We start from the raw sequence: 19,950 nt of genomic DNA, 5'->3' as shown, positions 1-19,950 counted from the left end.
GGGATTTCAAGCCGTAAAGTACATTCTAAAACTCTGAAAGACAAAACGCTACACGATGAAGTATGCACCCTTCCTTGCTGCTTTTGTGTTGGTCGGAGTATTGACTGCAGGTATTTATTAGACATACTTTTCATATCAATTCAAAATTCACTTAATCATCATATTGCATGTAATTTATTAGATTTCCCAACGTTTTGTGTTTTTAAAAGCTTTTAATTGCAATAATGTGGAAGACAACTTAAAAACACTTGAACATTGATTCAGGTGTCAATGGACTGATGTGCTGGGAATGTCATGGTGCCAAAAGCAATGACGAGTGTTTGCAAACTGGAAAGATGAAAAACTGCGTAGAATTGGATGTAAGTATTACTTTTTCGTTTTCAGTTGAAAATGTGAATAAAGCCGTTTGCAAATCTCTTTGCAAATGTGAAAACCATGCATTTTGCTTTGCATACAATTTCTAGACACCCCCTTCTGTCAAAATTGCAAAATAGAAATGAGCTTTAGCAAATAAACATAGTTTTTGTTCAAAAACGTATAGAAACAATATAGAATTCTGTACGCCTACTTAAGGGTAATTCACATTAACTATACTTGTTTGTAATTTAGTCATGTGTAGCCAAATCATGCAACTATTGTAAAACGGCATGGATTAATATAATGGATTATAAAATAAGCAAAAACTATTTACAAGACTAGTTAGATATATGTTAGGTGTATGATGACCTAAATCTTTTCTTCGAAATTTTTTGGCCTCATAACATCTCCTTGCGCAATGCACGTTATAATGAGAATGAGGTTTTAGTAGCAATGGTTGTATGTATAATCTGTTTTCTGTCTTTCTTGCTGTTTACTCATTGGATTTGAGGGCTAAGAATAAATTTAAAGATTCCAAACTAATGTGTTTTTTTTTACTCAACCTTGTATCGAAGCAGTGGATTTAATTTGCAGATAAAAACGCACTCTCTACTAGACCATAACATCAAAAGTCATCAATTTGTGATGACAAATCTTTTTGTCAACATTCAACAATAATTCAAGCTGTAAAAAAAAACGATGAATGTGATTTATATTATTATCTAGGCTATCTGTGAAGATCAGATTCGTCACAGCCAAAACGAGGAAGACAAGCTTATCATTGAGAAAAGATGTAAGCAAAGGCACGCTTGCTCAAACAACGTCAATCAAGTGAGTTTAAACGTAGAATTTTTTTTTATGATTTACAACTTAGAAAAATTGTTTGAAAAATTTAATTAAAAAAACTAACTTGGTGTTTTACAACCTAAAAAAGAACTTCGGTATCAGAACAATAGCCTTAGGAACAGAATAACTTTTTTCAAGAGAATTATCGCAATAGTTAACTGAAACAAAGCAGAATACCCTTACGTTGAAAAAAGTTTCATTATCAAAATAAGTAATTATTACAACTGGCTACTGCACAAAGTGCCGTTTTACTGTCATATGCCTAGTCTTGACTGTCATGATAATAAGAGCAAATTGACACCTTACGAAAATATTTTAGAATATCCGCAACGCCTATCCTATACAATGCAACCTGAAGTCGCCAACTTCAACCTGTAGGTGTTGCTGTGATACCGATCTTTGCAACATGAATCTTCTAACTTGTTGGAATGGTATTAAGCAATACGACCCTCCATGTAAGTTTCAGTGGGTAAAGTTGAAAAATTGATACATTTTCGGATTTGAAAGCTTTGTATGTGCTGTGAAGAAAACAAACATATTAAATTGCAAAAACCAACAGCAATATAATAATACGCTTTAGTTTGACTGAGAACAGTCATTGTATTCAAGTGATTGCGAACATTTTCTATTGTAAAACATTGACAAGCATAATTAATTGATGGTAAAAATATCTCACTTCGAAGTAAGCAAACCTTTTTGGGAGGATATTCTTGGCATGTTTGTAGGGGTTTTAAACCACTATATGCAGGCCTGGTCAACAAGATAACAGTGCTTTCTTTTGTTGAAACACTATCTATAAACTACTCCATCGACTATAGCCGCTGGGTGGATAACTAACATTTTAGAGTGTTTTTCATAGGCACGCTTTAAGAGATGAAGTATTCTTACCCGCTCTTGCAGTTTTTTCGTTGTCTAAGCCAATTAATTACCGACCGATTTGTTGCAGCTTTACAATTGCAATGTTTGTAGAAAAAAAAGTCTTAAAAGTGACAATGGGTTGTTTTTAGCGTTACAAAACCAATTTGGGTGGTTTAAACTTTAATGCAAACTAATTCTTGACATATTTAAATTTGTAGCGATTTTCCTTGACGATTCAGTTATTAATCAAACGAAGTTTTTTAAATTTGTCGTCATGTCAAGATTGAAATGAACCTCTTATCTAATAAACGGTTAAAAGTGCTTATTTAAAAATTAAGCACATTAATAAATCAAAGGAAGTGTGTCTATCGTTATCAATAAACACAATTATGATTCTATCAATCTATAACCGGTTTGTATGCCTTGTAGGCTTAACGTTGCTGCTTAAATGACCTTAAACGGTGGCATGAAAATATTTTTAACACGCCCTGAAGCATTTTAGCAATAATGCGGCCCATATATGAACTTTTCTTGTATGTTTCATAAAAGATAGCAACAATTTAACCTAACGGGTGAAGCAATTTCAATAGTGGGCTTCTTTTTAGCTAGTTCAACAAACGTCTGTCACTTTTATTTTTTTCGTTGTTCACTGATATTATACTTGAATTTAACTGCATTTGTCATTTAATAATGTGATACATTTGTAAAATTTTCCAAAGTAATACAAAAAATTGAGATGTTATAATTGAGTGCATTGACGTGGCCTACAATACTATTTCAGTTGCCGGACGCGCAAGGACATGTGGAGCTCAACCAAAAGTGCCTCAAAACGCAAACATGCAATGTACAGGAAACATGGAGCCCAATACATATTGCGACTTTATGTGTCATTCTGGATTTTACATGAAAGGAAGACCAAGAACAACCTGCCGTGAGTATGCCAGAAAGTCATTCATGCACGTATCCCAGCCACAAAAAGTTGCTTTTTTATATCATCTTGCTAAACGTTAAATTGATGTGAGAATGTCTATTGCTTCAGGCGGAATAGCTTACATATTTACTTTAAGTCTAAGACAACCCCATAACGAGTTTTAGCATGTATTTTGAAAAGTATTTTTTTTGGTATTTATTCATTGCAAGCTTAATTGATCTGAATAAATAGAAATAATCATATATTTTTTCATGTTTTTTGCAGCTAAAGTCAAAATATCGTCCTTTAAGCTCAGACAGTATACTATTTAAACACAGGCTAATTCTTTTAAATTTCCGGAATCAAATTTTTCAATCAAAGTCTTTCTTCGCAAAATTGTTCAAACTGACGAGGATTATTAAAACACATAGAAATCTTGTTGAGCATGTTGAAACTTACGACATTCAGCTTAACAACCGATTTATAAAGTATCTTCTCTTTGTCAACCTCTTCTGTCACAAACAGCAATATCGGTCACGTTTACATTGATTCAACGTCTGCAGACGTTAAATCAAAGAAAAAATTACAAATTTTGCTGTCTGGAGTCTGTCGCCTGTGGGAGATGAAATCAGAGGAGAAGTTGCCTTGAGCTGAAGATTGGCCTGATTTTCATGTTGATAAGAGTGAAGAAAGTTTAAACGTTCTGTTTGGTTATGTCAAAGCAGGCTTATAAAGGAATTAGGCCGAGACTTTGCCGATGTGTTTTGGGTTGTCAACATATTCTGGTATGCTTGGTCTCAACCCTTCCAACTTTGCATGATATTTTGTGTGGTTAACTTTATGTATACTGTATTAAAAAACATGAAGATGTGTAGGTGGAACTATTCGCAACTTTATTAATAAGTTATAAAATCATTGTAACAATTTGTAAACTTTCAGTTTTTTTTTTATATAAGTGTGTGAAATGTTTTTGTTTGCTAGGTTAAAATATACTTTTAGCACGTTTTGCACGCAGCTTGTAAAATCTGCGAGCTTCGAAGATAGGCGACTGTAAATCCAGGAAAATTGTAAGCTGAAATACAAGCCAACGCAAGTAAAAAATTGTTTTCATGCAGTTGTTATAATTTCTGGCACAACTGATTTTGTTGTTATTTAGCATGTTCCAGAACCCAAAATATCCTACTTGCTCTTTGTTTTATTTTCAGTGGCAAATTTGAAATGGAATTACCCACCCCCGACTTGCTCCCCGATCACTTGTTTCCCTTACATTGGTGCTCCTACAAATGGCGCGGTCAGGTGCTCCAATGGAAACAAGCACCGCAGTAACTGCCGGTGAGTATTTTAGCCATTGTGATTTAATTTGATATCAATCATCCAAACGTCCACCTGCTTTGAAGCTTTCTGTTAAATCTTACAGTTACTTTTTTTTAAAGATTTTTTTTTAATTTTTTAATTTTTTTAATTTACTTGCAAATTTTGAGCATTTAACACAGTAAACACTGCTTGTTTTACGCCTCATTAAATTCATAATCTTGTTTTTTTCTAAGAGCTTGCTCAAAGTTCCAGAAGCCCTTAAATATCGGAAAATGACTGCTTACCCTATTTATATCCTCATCTAATTAATACAATTGTTTGTTTAAAACATTTTTAATTTTACGTATGGTTGTATATACAAACATATGACTATGTGGATTCGACATAACACTGCCAATAAAAAGTGGCTGGCTCAAACTTATATGGTAAAAAAATATCGCATTACTGGATGCCCAAAAAAAGATGATACAAGCAGAATAATCACCCTTTTCCTACATACAACTATTGGCAGAACAACATATTTCCCTAGCGGGGATCAATCAACAAACTTAGGAGAAAGTAGCTGAAAGACCTTGAATTTTGCGCCTTGTGGTAGCATGCTCTTATAGCAGAAAAATTCAACAACTTTATTTAACAATATTTCAACGTTTAATTTATTCAATATTGTTCTGGAGACTGCTACTATGCATTTTAATAATGTTGTACCAATTTATTGAAAACTAGTCAATGAAAAGTCCATAAAATTTGCTCAGATTTCAATCTTGCTTCAAGAACAAAATTAAGCTTTTGTTTTAAGCAGTTCAGTGTCGAAGCAAATCTTTTTGACATGTCATATGAGTGTATGAGCTTTACTACCACAAAACATATCTTGTGTAACAAAACCGGTCAGTCACCCGATTTTTATCATTCACACTACAATACCAGTTTGTATGACTGACTTTCACAAATTGATTCAATCGAGATCACATGACTGTTGTTGGTTTGAAAGTTTCAGATCAAGTAAACATCTCCAAAGTGCAATATAATTTCTCGTTTCACTCTTCTTTATCTTTTTTCCATCTTAACATGGGTATGTTTGACATTTAGCAACATAAGGTTTGCATCACAAAAATCTAGTAATTGCTATAGTAGGCTAAGGTTTGGTTTAAAATTGAAATGAAATTTTAGATAGTTTTTTCACAATAACAGAAGGATTTCAATGATTTATTTGTTGACAAAAGTTTGTAGGCTATGGTGTTGTGTACTCTTCTAGAAAAAGTTTGAAAATTTGTTTGTGGTGTTCCAACCTTTTTCTATAACAGTGGTGTGACTGGTGTCTAATCTTTGAGTCCCTGTAGGCTACTGATTTTAGGTATCTTGCCACTCGATCAACATCTTTTCTGAACAAGATTATTATAAACGCATTTTTACAATATATCATTCATTTCCAATTGCATAAATAGTAAAAGCAGCAGGATGGCGCAGCGGATAAGGCGTTAGCTTCCAATAATAATACTAACCAGGTTTGACATCGGGCAAAAGCCAGTTGTTGAAAAACACCGCTCACCTCTACCCAAGATGTAAAAATTGGGTGGGCATAATTGCTGAAGAAAGGCGGCCGAAAGATAGGAACTGCGACCTTACTCTCCGTTAGTATGCATACAAAAAAATAACAAAAAAGATTTAAAGGAAAACGATTCAATAACTTTATTCAATGAATTAGACAGAGCGTAAGCTACATTTGGAAAACACACTCTTCGGGTTGAAGTAATCGAAGACAAATAAGTGCACAGTAATTCTTGCAGCCTCCACCACTATTATGTAGGCTATCAAAAATATTCTTGATGAAAGCAGGTGGCTGTCAGTTGTGGCATTTTTAACTTCTGAACAAATGATTATATTAAACTTTACCAAAGCATCAACCTAGAGGACTACAATTGATGACCTAATTTATGTGTTGCTTTAAGAAGCTTGGCTGTTAATCTTAAAGACAAACCTAAGAAGAGCGACCTTAATTCAACTGCGTAAACACACCGTACCATGAATAGGACTCTTATTATTACTACGCTGTTATCACATTTCAATTAAATTCTCTTTTCTGAATTTTTACTGCTCTTGGAAAACCACGCTTCTTAGGTAATTGACTTTTAATAAGTGATAAAAAGCGTCTTTTCAGTACATTACACCATGTAACAAAAAATTAGTTGTATCAAGTTTTTAATATTTTTTGAAACATATTGCTGATTAAAACATGCATCTAGCAATTTTTTTCCACAAGTGTCGTTTAAAAAATATTTATTTAAGGTTTTTGAACTTTTAGTACCCTGTTTCTCAAGCTCTTATTCTAAATACCTTATAAGGTCGGTAAAGTGTGACGTCATAGTGGCTATCATTTAAGCTTCACAACTGTAGCTTGTATCATAACAAAGATCCTTGTTTGGTCATAGTCGTGGAATAGTGCAAGTACAGAAATTTCAAATTGTTTTATTTACTATCAATGTAATCAGAAAATATAGAACTTAAAATGTTTCAATCATTCGTTGTTTCTTACTGTGTTCTGTGAAAAGCTCCAGCCTAAATTGCAGATAAGTTGGGAATTGGATCATCACGTGAATGCAAACTTTCTACTGATTGTTTTGGAACTTTTTGCTATGTCTGTGGTCTATCTATATCAGTAACTATCAGACCTCAGACTAACAAGCGAAATGTGCAATGAAACAAAGCTAGAAGCAAAGCTGTTATACTTATGAAATGTATTTTGGTATGGAAATTAGTGACCAAATTGACCAAGTTAAAAGCTGTGCACCTTATGTGATCTGCAGAACACATCGGTCCAATTTAGATGACTGACTAAGGAAAACGACATTTGATACTACAGTAATTGCTATTTCAAGAGTTTGGAGAGAACCCCGAAACCATACAGATGAGAAGACCGTTGTTGCTATATGGTTGACAGTTCACGGTTTAGAAAAACAAAAAACCGACATGACACTGCATATTCTTCCATATTAGGCTATGTTCTATTGCACCTGTTTCGCATAGCAGTCAGCAGCTGAGTTGCCAATTTTCAAACTCTCGAGCAAAAAAGCTGCATAAGACACGGTAGTGTCTCAAGATATAGAAAAAGTCTCTCATGACGAATTCAACATACCTAATACAGACATAAATTCAGAATTTTGGTAATAGGCTCAACGAAGCAATAATTATTATCAACTTTTGGAAACACTGTGATGAAAAAATATGAAAAATCGTGTGTTTCATGTCCATAAAAATGCATTTCCTGCACTCTCATCTTGATTTTTGTAGATCCTTGTAATGGGTGATTGGTGGAAGCAGAAAAGATGGTGAAAGGTTTCATCTTATGTAAAGAAAATATAAAGGGTTGTGGATTTGCAACATAAAGGAGGGGGGGTGTATGGTTCGCAATACGAGAAGATTTCTCAGTGTATATAGACGCAAGTCACACAAATGTGACCACTTTTGAAGTGTTGTCATCTTTGCATGATGCATATATGGATTATATTTGCATATTATTTCTTTGTGTTTTCATGCTTACACGTTTAATAGAAAATTATGCTGGTTAATACAGAAAACCTCTGAGTAAAACTAACAATCGAAAAAAGTGACATTTTATCAAAAGTAAGGAGACTTCAGATTTTTTTTGCTATTTTGGTGATTAGTTTGAAGTAACAAAGCACAATACATAAAAAATTTTCCGCAACTAAAAATTTTGCGAATTTTTGTTACATGGTGTTATCTTTTTATGACAGGTTTACATGTGCTCCCAACCACGGTCTAATTGGAGCTGATTCTTCTACTTGCATAGCAGGAGGCACCGGAAGTCGAAAAGGAAGGTGGTCCAATCCAGTTCCACGTTGCAAACGTAATCATATGTTAAAAGTATTTCATAGGCTGTCATTTGTTTTGTAATTTAACATGGGCGAATGTTTATGAGCATAAACAAATTCATAAGCTTCAGTAGAATAGTTTAAATAATAGCTATACAGTTTATATTTTAAGCAGTAAACGTTAAAAAAGAATTTCAGTTGTATGAAGCATGTCTAAAGAATACTTATACTTTGAACAATACATCTTCTAATTCTTCTTCAGCGTTGTTCTGTCCTGCAAGGCAGCCACCGGTTGGAGGAAGAGTAAGCTGCACAAGAGGAAGAGGCTTTGGTTCAACTTGCACCTACACCTGCGACGATGACCGTCTTGTTTTTCCTGCCACTGACGACACAGTAGTGTGCAGGGATAATGAAACTTGGAGCAAGCCTGTACCGTGCTGTTCACGTGAGTTGCTTTGTTTCAGGCTAACACAAAATGTGAGTGTGACCTGAAAAATAATTTGAACATATTTTACAGTATGTGTTAGTACAATGCTGTATCTTTTGTCACTGTTTAGAGAAGATTATCATATCGAAAGCCTGCTGTAGTCCATCAATGAAACTACACTCAAAATAAACACATTTTTAAAACAACTGCAGAATTTGTAGTAGAATGAACTGCAAAAAGACCATCTTTTTTTAATGGTCATATCATGTAGTTAAAAACGTTTTCAGTGGTGAAGACCAAGATGCCCTAAGCATCAGTGTTGCCAGTTCCCAAATGTTCATCAGAAGTGTTAGGCTATTTAGTGCAGAATACGGTGATCGCGCAAAATTTGACGGTCCCAACAAGTTAAAAATTACATTAGGAATGCAATGTCATGATAGCAATTAGTGAAGTTAATAAATTGGTCCACAATAAATCCAATTTTCATACTCCAAAAGAAGTTTTCCAGATGTTGGACGCCCATCTGTTGGGCGCACGATTCCACATCGAAAATTATTTATTGAAACTAAAGCATGGGGCGCGAAGAAAGCAAATGTTTGAAACTTCATTTTTAAAACCAATCCAAAAAAGTTGTTTAAACATTTCCAACTGTTCTTGGTCCAGAGTCAAGTGCCAACTCATAGCCATTTTATTAGCTTATGCCACTCATCAGAAAAAAAAAACGATCCAAAAGCTTATGCTTTGAGACAAAAACAAATCAAATACGGTAGAAAAATTGATTTATTTTCATTACACTTCTTTAACCCTTTTTTCAAAACAAGTGCTCAGCGCAAGCACATCTGTAAATTCGTTATGTCATTCTGTTCTGATTCCAGCTGCATCCAGTGATTACAATAACAAGACGTTCAAACGTAGCTCTATTTTTCACTATTTTGTAACATTTGAAGTCATTTTGTATTCCAATTTTCAAACGTTGAGAGTGTGAACTTTTAAAATGTACATTGTAGGGTGGCTTTTATCATTTACTGATTTTTGCGATCCTTGACCACTTTTATTCACACTAAACGTAAAGAATAGCCCTTCGTTGATTAAATTTTCCTTAAACGACTCATTTATCTGAAAGGTGACATCCTGGTCTACATTATTTGAACAGTTTGATACGTAATCAATAACGTCATCACGTTTGATTTCGCAAATATTAAAAAATAAAAACCTGAAAAGTCCATTTAGTCTCAGAAGTATTGAAAAGCGAAAATACAGACTGCACGAAACCGGCACATTAACTTCGGTTTATTGTTATATACTTAAACTAAATTGCACGAGTATTTCTGTTTGCCTGTAACCTATTCTGCAATAAGAAGTTTTTGCTATTACTTTGGCAATGTATTTGATTGTTTTGACAATTCATTTAACTACGATTGTAAAAAACATGCTTATCAATTGTAATTGAATACGATTACTTGTTTGTAATATCATCTTGTTCAATGTCGTTCAATAATACGTTTCATCCAAAAATGCTTCTTCAATAGTTCGATGCCCACCTGGAGCCGTCATGGACTTTATCGTCGTCTTAGATTCGTCTTCATCAGTAGGGAGCGACAACTGGGATTTGATGAAGGCATTTGTGAGAAGTTTTCTGGAGTAAGTAAATGGGACGTTTCTGATTAAGTGTCCAATTAAATTGCAAAAACAATTTGCTTGCTTCAGTTTTTTAATCTTTGAGCAGAATAGCCTTAAATAAGAAAAACCTTAAACATTTTACTAAGCCACAGTTTAATTAAAAATAATAAGATTGCTTTTGAATTTTGCAATCTAGCTAAAGCTAAATATTTTCCAAGATATAATTTACTAGAAAAAAGAAAGAAATAGAAACCAAACTGACACCAATGGTCAGCGTTACAACATAAATAACCAATTAATAAAGCTCGATGCTTCAATTTTAAAAATATCTTCACGAAAAAATGGTTGTTTATCCATTGCCATTCCTATTTGACAGTTCATTGGCAATTATCACAATTCGTAACAATCAAACAGTTTTTGGAAACGAAACGGTTTTGTTATAGTTTAGCCATTTTCCTATGGTTGTGTCATGCACTTCTTCTTCTTTGTCTTTTTCTAGTGGTACTCCAGAAGTAGGCTACGTGGGTTGTGCAAACCTGTATAGGCTACTTAAAATATCTTTTCTGATAGGCTAATCAAGATTTTTCTTTTAAATTTTTTGATATTTACTGTTTTTTAATTTCGATGTGGACCTGATGGCTGTCAATCAAATTGTAAAAATTTTGACTAAATTGTTTTTTCGTGAGGTAAAACAGTTTTATTATTTTGCCGGTAGAAAGTATTCAATTAAACAAAATTATGGGGGCACCTGATGCACTATAGTCTGCAATAATTGTAGCAGATGGGTTGTTTGGGGTTTTTATGCTTGATGACAAATTGTTCTTGCAATGACCTTTCGCAATAATAAAACATTGTAAAAATAAACAATTCAAGACAGTCTATATTAAAAACTAATATCAAAGTCTTGATTGCAAACTCTTGTCTTTTTATCTACGATTAAAAAAATCTAAATTTTCTGTTTTCTTGCAGCGATTTCACACTCAGCGATACCACGGCACATTATGCAATCGTTAGATACAACAGAGCAGTGGATACAAGGACACAGGTAAAATAGGCTACGAAAAATTGTCAACACCATAGCAATTTCGGTGTATTTTTATTGGTTTTTGATAGTCTAATAGTGAAAATTGAGAGGCTGGCCTACGTACGGTATTACAACATAGCCTAACTATGGGCTTATTACTGCACGAACATTGGTTTATTAAATCAATCGTTATCGTAGGAGCAAGTACGTTTCTTTGAGAACTTAATCCCGGCAGTTTCGCATATTTGTAGAGGCTTTGAATCCCAGACGCGAGCACTGATGCGAAAAAATCTACAGAAGACTACTTTGAAAAGCGGTAGGGCTACCAATTGAATTCTTTCTTGCATAACGCATTGACAATAAGTCTGGTAATAATGTGACGACATCGTAAACCTGGTGTTAAATCAAAAATGAGCCCTGCTGCTTATAGAGCGACTCTAAACAAAACCATAACATTATTGCTATTATTAAGAAAACATTGCTAAACATAGATACATAGCAGTTCGATGGCGATATTATTAATTTAGTAATTTATTAAAACGGGTGTTCATTAACCAAAAATAAGACAGGGAAGCGTTTATTTCTGCATTCAATTTTAAAAAGTTCTCTTTTGATTTTCAAGAGGTGACACAAAATGAAACGATAGCCAATACAGAATTTGAAAGTAGACCGATTGACGTCAGTGAGTCAATACAAATACACCAAATTGTAAAGATTTAAATATAAAAACGATTTCCGTTTTTTTATGAACTCCTTTTTTGTTAGTTCAAACAAGCTACGATAATAAAGTCACGATTGGTTAAATGTTCAACGAGTATTTTGGTGAAGCGGATTCTAGATATTACGTTTACTGTATAAATTTTAAAAATACATAAATAAAAATTATATCTTGATATATGTTGACAATCTTTTCTTCATCCTGGACTCTTGTAATAATTATTTAATCCTATTTGGACAAAACTAGGGTAGATTAAATCTCTAGTCTAGAATAAGTTTTGCGCAGTGATGTACGCGCATACAAAAAATATTGACGCCGTCAGCGTAAACGCAAACGTTCGAAAGAACATACGCCGTATGCGTCAACGCAACTAGTAAAAAAAGTTGGCGGCGTCAACGTCAGCGCATACACTAGCGTAAACTAATTTTGTTCGATAGGTGCCAAACATTCACACGGTATAAACCACTCGAAACAAACAAGTTTTATTTTGAATTTCCACGAAGAAACACAAGCATCTGAAAGTGTTCATCTGACATTTTGCTGTGTTTTGGTTCCAATATGTCTTTGCTCATTAAAAACATTCTTTCAACTGCAGCGCCGGAAGGTATTGGCGTGTTGTAGAGAAAAAAATACATTAAAAAGTATGCGTTAACGCTATGCGCTAAAAAACGCGAAAACTTTACGGCGTAGCCTCAAGCGCAAACTATCCAAAAAAATGTGGCCGCAAACGTTAGCGCAAACAAAAATTTTACGCCGCAAGTACTACATCTCTGGTTTTGCGTATATACTTATGTCATCGTAAAACAGGTTAGATCAGTGCTTTTCAACGTGTGGGATGATACGCACTTGTGCAGGTAAAAAATAATGTAATGCGGATGACAAACGTGGTCCGGATGAGGCGGATGGGAATTCTGCCTGATTTTTACTTTTTGTGATATGCAATAATTCAAATAAGTCTAATAATTTATTTTTAGCGATGGCCGTGTGTCTTTGATGCCCATGCTCAAACGCACACCCCGAAACCCAAACTAGCGGTTCCGTTACCATGGCCACCTGGAGATGCGGCCTGATTTGTCACATTTTGCAGATTTTGATTACAGCTACTGCTAGTGCTTGACTGACATTTTTTGAGATGTTTTTACTTTTTGCGGTTTCCTAATGACATAAAACTTTTTTGTTGTCTTGGGGAAGCAGTAGCAAATGAGAAAAAGTAAGTTGAAAAACGCAAAATCAGACTGTTATTGAAAAATTAACAGTCTGACTAAAATCTTCGAAATCAAATTTTCTTTGTTTTTCAACATGTGAGGATGTTAAAACCTATTGTGTCATCTGGGAAAAAGAGTAAAGAAAGCGTAAAAATCTACTTTTAGAAAAATTTGTTTAAACGTTCGCCTAAAATTAGAAAAACCTGGAAATTTCTGCAAAATGTGACAAATCAGGCCGCATCTTTAGGTGGCCATGCCGCTACTTATTTTAACCGCTGGCGGTTTCTTTGTGCCTAAAACCCAGGCGGTATTGACATATCCGGTATGCGTAATGAACTCACTACTGTACAAAAATGTGATTTTGATATAATTCAAAGCGGATATCCAAAATGTCTTTGTTGAAGCAAAAAATTCAAACCAGATAGAAGAATCATGCAATAACAATCTGAGAAGTTTGTAGATGCTCTAGTCTAGATCTTTATGTCTACATAAATAAAATAGACTCTGGAGCAGTTTATTATCAAAGCAACTAGCTCTGATTGTTACGTTATACTTGATAATTTTGAAGCTGATCTTCCCAGTCATCAGAATAAGAATTAAAGCTGTGGATTTTGAACCATTTTGGTAAACAACACATTCCGAGACCTTTGAGTTATAGTTTTAAGAATAATTTTTGTCACCAAAGGCTTTTTAACTGCGAAAAACACGCTAAATTTTGGGTTGAAGCTGGATAGATTTTACACCGATTTTACAGATCTGGCAATCCAAGCACTTAAGTTCTTGTACAAAATCCCACTACATAAGCAACTTGACTGAAACGAGATTTATTGGACTACTGTAGTTGGTATTAAAACGAGAAAAAGGAGTTGTCTTCTTAATGAGATACTTGATGACTTAATGCGGGGTGCTTTAGAGAAAGAGGTTGTATAAAACTGGTCTGAATTTTCCAGAAATATTAGCAGCAAACGAGAAATAAATAGTAGCCTACTTATTTAAAAAAAACTTTAATTCCTTTTATGTAGCCTACCGATAGGCTACACTAATTTTCGTTGTTGTTAATTGAACTAAATCTCTCCACGTTTCTTAAAGTATCTTTGGCCTACTTGCTTAGAGCAGTAGGTTAGGGAGTGAAGTAAATGAGAGTTGAATTCACATCAATCCATTGCATCTGCCATTGATTTTAAAATCCGCTTATATGCATAATTTTTATGAACAATCCCTTCCATTTTTGTTCCACAAACAAGACAAGCAAATAACTGTCAACTAACTCTGGTTGATTTGTGCGGGTGAAATTTTTGCGAAATAAAAAAGTGCTTATCGTGTTTTTAAGAGTTGAAAAGCACTGAGCTAGATTATTTGTCAATCAATGGAAGATTTGATCAAGTAATTTTGGTGACATTGCACATTACCTGTCTTATGTTTAGTTTGCATAGCAATTTTAGCTCTAAGTTAATGAAGAAATACATCTTTGTCGTGATTAGAAAGAGTTTATTTTGAGCAAGTTAAAATATAAGTAGGCTAAAAATTACTCAATACAAGTTAATGATATTTGTAATGGCAGTAAAATCGTGCAAGATTTTGCTTTTCATGTGCAATCAAGCTAATAGTTTTCTAAATTTGCGCAGATCTTGCTCAACGATTTTCCAAATGACATTAACGCCCTTCTTGAAGCATATGATAGAATACCTTATGATGGATCAGGTACATATTTGTATTTGTGGACGCAATATCAGTTTCTTCAAAGTTTCAATTTCTGCTAGAAATACAGATAACTTTTAACCCGTGATATATAAATTACAAAATGCTTGACCTCAGGCATTTCCTCTTTATTGAATTTGGCTCTCCTGGAAACAAATTTGGACACCTCTCTAGCTTAGAGATAGCTAATGTGAAAAACCGTAGTATTAAAGTAAACAAAAAAATTAATGTAGCCTATCAAGGTCAATCAAGCGTTGGCCTCTAGCTAATCGTGCACGCTATCATGATTTTGTACCAGTTATGATTTGTTGTAATTCGTATGTATAGTGTGATTACAAGGTGATGATCTTGCTAAGCATAGTGTATCATTACTTTAAATTTGAAAGAAGCAATTGACATTAAAGACGTTGCAGTTTTTCAAACTGTAACTACTGCATGTGTTTAGTTTTATCGTGGAGTTATGTATCTCGTAAGGATGAGGCTTTCAATGGTATCGATTTACGTAACCCATAGGAGAAAAGCAACATATTGAAAAGATGTGGAGATGGTAATTTCAGCAGCATTAAAAACAAAGAAGACTAAAACTTGTTAATTTCTTCAAAGCAATTAATTTTTGTCATAACGTATTTTACTGTCGAGATATAGGCTAGAATACTGGCTTAACATAGTTGTTTGAAACTGTTACAGCAACCGTATTCATTGTTTAATATTCTAGGCACAAGAACTGGCAACGCTCTCGCACATACAGCAGATGTTTTGATACCCACTGGAAATAGACCTGAGGCCAGGGATATTGTACTTCTGATCACAGATGGTGCCTCTTCAGATGACGTTGCAGCCCCAGCAAAACGCATCCGAGACACTGGTGCAATGGTAAGTTTTGTTGTTGATTTTTTTTTCGAATAAAAAAAACATAGTTATGTTAACAACCTGTATTTTTCTAGCTGTTAGCTCATAACTTTTCATACGGCAGGCTATGTTGATGTTGGATCAGCTGTCAATGCGAAAAGTTGTTGTTTGACGACTGTCTTTTTACTGGTCCTTTTCAGTTTTCTAGATGGTGTAATGACATTTTTGTTGTTTTTTTGCTGATATGTTGCAATTCTCTTGATGGTGGCAACATACTGTAACATGTAACAATACCACTAATACATCAAAGTCAGTGGGACGGCGCAGGTAATGTGGCGTTGGCTTTCCAATAATGTCAACACCCGGCTTCAAGCTGGTTGTTGATAAACACCGCTCACCTCTTCCCATAGCGTAATAAATTTAATGGGCACAGTCGACCACCCTACTCTCGTTAATACCGAAGGGCCTATAGTGTCTTGAAAACCTTATGTTCTCATTTCCCAAAGCTCAATAACTGAGTATGGGACTATCTTTACATTAAAGTCACCAATTTTCTTTCTTACAGCTATACGTGTTGCCAGTTCTTCCTCCTACAGGACGACTTGATTTCAAACAGATTGAGGAGATCGCAGGAGAAGGCAATGATGAGAACATATTGAGAGCTGCTTTGGATGGAGGATTTGAAGCTCTAAATGAGGGCTTTGCTGCACAGATGAGCGAACTTCTGTGTTCCAATCCATGCGATAACCCATTTAACAATACTTAAAATTTTAATGCACTAAATCAAAAAGCAATGCAGTATACACTGAGCTGAACTAAGAAAAAGCAATAAAATATGTAACTGTTGTACTGGGCATTTCAGACATTGTTTTGAAAGGTATGATTACAGAAGAGACATTGGATGCATTGATCTGGATTTTCTTACTCAAAATTGGCTGAACCTGGAATGCATAGTAATCATTATGGTTTGTATGCAAAATCTACAAGAAATTGCGGAGCTTTTGTTCCACCACTAAATTTTCATAAACACATTAACCTTTACTTTAGTTTTCATGGAAGTTAAAAAAAAGATGTTCTCACTATATTCCTCATTAGCCTAAAGTAAAGTGTCTTGACACGAAAAAGGAGTGTGCTCTAGAGTGGGGTCCAGCTGATGCCTTTTCGAACATCATGCAGGCATCTGAGCACTTGACCACACAAAGAACCATGCAACTAAAAATACCAGCTAGCCTGTTTCGAAATTCGTTTTAAACTTTTTTCAAAAAGAACTTGTGTTCTTATAACATTTAATTAGGCAACCGAGTGGTGATCGAAGCTTTACGCTATTCCATTAAAGAAGGTGTGTTTCAATTAAAGCCAGCAATGAAAATGTTCAATTGCGGCTACATATCTCGTTGAACCGTTGCAAACTTATTGGCTTTTTACTTTTTATTGCTGCATTTCTTTTCATTGGTTATCAAGTAAAATTGGGGTAACCTTTAAAAGTAATTGTATAGTGATTTTGGTTCAATTGCTAGGTTTAAAGGAGTTTTCAAACTAAGCAGAAACTTTTTTAAAAAGTAATACACAAGTAATATTGTACAACACTAAAGTGGAACACAGTCAATGGAGCTCATACGGTTATGTAAAAAGAGCATGCCTCCAGCGTTTTTTAACATCGCTCCAAGAAAGAGCATGTCACAAATTCTTTAAGAGTTCAGGTTTGATCTGTGCGGATCAATTTTATCGCCTGCAGTCAACGACTACCGAACACTGGTGGTGGAAGTCGTTTGAACAACCAACAGAATTTGTGCTGGATTTTCCGCTATAGAAAGAGAAGTTTGGTTGGCATCTTATCTAGTCAATGATGGACACCCATCTCTGTAGACAACTGTCTCCTTCCTTTGTTCCTTTTGAACATCGATGTTTTCATCTGATACGCGTCCTTAAACCCTTACAACTACAGCAAAAAGAGATTGTTTGAAGACAGATAATCTCATCTTGCGATAGTTAGCCTATTACAACTTGTGAGAAACATTTCGGTACGTTTTGCGTTCTAAGATTTTGGCACATTTGGTTTCAACTGCACAACGAAACGGAATTATTTACATTTCAAAACAAAATGAAAGCAACACAGAAACGAAACGAAATATTTCAAAACAAACACTTTTCACTTGAACAACTCGAACTACTAGGCAATATAAACGTGAACAGTGTCTAACTACCTTTATCAACTATAAAAATGTAGGGTTACAAAATGCAAGCGTCTCCAGGACCCAACTATGACGTTAGTATTGATGTAATTCTTCAAGTAATCCGTTCGTTTTGAAGATGCTTTAAGAAGCTGAATTGTTGATATCAATGTCAGATGAAATCTGGAGAGGAAATAATCGAGTTATGGTTTCCCTCAATCTATATTAATGTTTATTTTGTTTTTGCGAAAGAACACAACACATAGATTCAGTAACTTATGAGGGCTTTGATGATTTTACCGCGACGTTCATTGCTCCTCTAACCAATGTAATTGAAAGGACCATTTGGTCATCAAAGTTATCGGTTAATCTAATGTACCAGAAAAGACACATATTTAAGAAAACATATCAAGCAGTAATGCAACACAAAACATAAACGAAACACCACTCAAGGCATTGTACGGTAGCAGGCCACATTGCAACAGATATAGCCAACAGAGATGCAGATTGAAAATGCTAAAGTTTAAACACTATGGAATTGTTTTAAAAATTGTGAAATAAAATAATAGTTGTTAAATTCGGCCAACTACAGTCTACGGTACACACTTAATAGGCTGCATATTTATAAAGTGTTACGAAGCAAAAAGCTCATCACCTTCCATTGAGATTTATGAATGTCTTTCTCTGCTTAGAATAAAGTTGTTTCATGTTAACCTTATGGTGAAATATACTTTTAATTAAATGCTTGTCACCTCGTCCGACAAGTCTCGTCGCTAACTTTCTCAGTAAAACCGATATTATCTTGGTATTGCGTGTATTTTTTTTTCAATTTTTAAAGATAAGATCAGGCTAATTATGGCGGAGAAGAGATTCCACAAATACCAAAATTTCTGCTGCAAAGTGTGTGACGATAAGATCAATGATGCCATTACGGATAAGTTGATGGAATAACCACGGAAAATCAATGTATAATTAATGTCATGACATTAGATACAGAACGTAATTGCAAGGTAGGCCTACAACACATAAAGTTAAAATTTTGCAGGATTGTTACTTTGAACTTTAATTTTAGAATCTAAAAATCTATGAAATGCAACACGTCCTACCTGCAAAATAAAGCTTTTTATACCAAAAGTTCTGGATGTCAAATAATTTTAGCCAAGCTTCCAAGCTAACGAGATGAGTAATGGTAAAGCTTGAACTACACTGTAGCTTATCAGGGTATGCGATACTCTACTAGACTAGAGGAGAGATATTACGGCATTTGGTCGAACGACAAGGGTACGTACAAATTTGCAAATGTTGGGATTTGATCGATTGTTGGGTTTTGGAAATTTTGGAACTTGTGGCTAAAGGTGGTTGTGTGAGCTTTTTTTCTAACTGCTAGTGTTGTTTCAGACAACTGTAATTTTCTTATGCTATGTTGATAAGCCGCGTAATAGGCTCTCGTAAAAATATCAATGAATGTTGGTAAAAGTCCGTCCGGAAAATATCTTCCTGGCAAAAATCAACCTTGAAAAAAATTAATCCTTTCCTAAACAAACAAGCACTCCTCGCCATCTACCATTCTCTAGTTGAGAGTCACATATGCATTGTATCACAACATGTTCTCATGAAAACAAGACTACATTGCAAAAGCTACAACATAGCCTACATACAATAACTTTCTTCGTACTGTATTTCTCATTGACCGCAGAGAAAACATAAAAGGTATACAAAGTGTTTCAAAAAATTTGACATCATTGTACAGTCTTGTAACTTTGCCAATTGTTTGATTCTTTTACAGATTTCAAAAACTAATTGTTTGATGCTAACAAAAATCGAAACAACCTAAGTCATTTTGTGCTGTTATGTATAGACGAGATATAGTTTTATCATATCATGAGACAAGGGTGAATGAAATCTGAAGATACAGTAGATGCTGGGGGTGAACAAAACTAAAAAGTTAAAGAAATACTGACTTAGAATGTGCAAGTTTTTGTTGTATATTATCTTACTGAGCAAGATAAACCTGCTTGGGCAGAAATATCTTTACATGTTCGGCAGAAACATCTTTACAGATAACATCAATGGCTAAAACTTACAACACTGAAAGATCAGATAATGAAATCCCAACTTACTACAGT

General features: G+C 34.5%; 1 protein-coding gene across 1 annotated transcript; it reads left to right on the top strand.

Annotated features, from left to right (window-relative positions):
• Positions 1-16,502, top strand: LOC145768571 (uncharacterized). Its single transcript, XM_082580097.1, has 13 exons — positions 1-110; positions 265-359; positions 1,084-1,188; positions 1,523-1,658; positions 2,843-2,992; positions 4,177-4,303; positions 8,035-8,147; positions 8,375-8,557; positions 10,069-10,180; positions 11,129-11,204; positions 14,732-14,807; positions 15,520-15,677; positions 16,219-16,502. Exons 1-13 carry the CDS (start codon positions 56-58, stop codon positions 16,417-16,419), a joined length of 1,587 nt encoding a protein of 528 aa, XP_082436223.1. The 5' UTR covers positions 1-55; the 3' UTR covers positions 16,420-16,502.
• The last annotated feature ends 3,448 nt before the right edge of the window (positions 16,503-19,950 follow it).

This window comes from Aplidium turbinatum, chromosome 4, assembly GCF_918807975.1.
Source record: "Aplidium turbinatum chromosome 4, kaAplTurb1.1, whole genome shotgun sequence".
In the NCBI taxonomy this organism is placed as follows: Eukaryota; Metazoa; Chordata; class Ascidiacea; order Aplousobranchia; family Polyclinidae; genus Aplidium; species Aplidium turbinatum.
This window is presented reverse-complemented; position numbering and strand designations above follow the sequence as displayed.

Excerpts from the sequence above, each read along its gene's own strand:
- LOC145768571 (XM_082580097.1), top strand. The coding sequence starts at position 56 with ATGAAGTATGCACCCTTCCTTGCTGCTTTTGTGTTGGTCGGAGTATTG. Across the intron at positions 111-264 it reads GGTCGGAGTATTGACTGCAG|GTGTCAATGGACTGATGTGC; the intron begins GTATTTATTAGA and ends ACATTGATTCAG. Across the intron at positions 1,659-2,842 it reads TAAGCAATACGACCCTCCAT|TTGCCGGACGCGCAAGGACA; the intron begins GTAAGTTTCAGT and ends ATACTATTTCAG.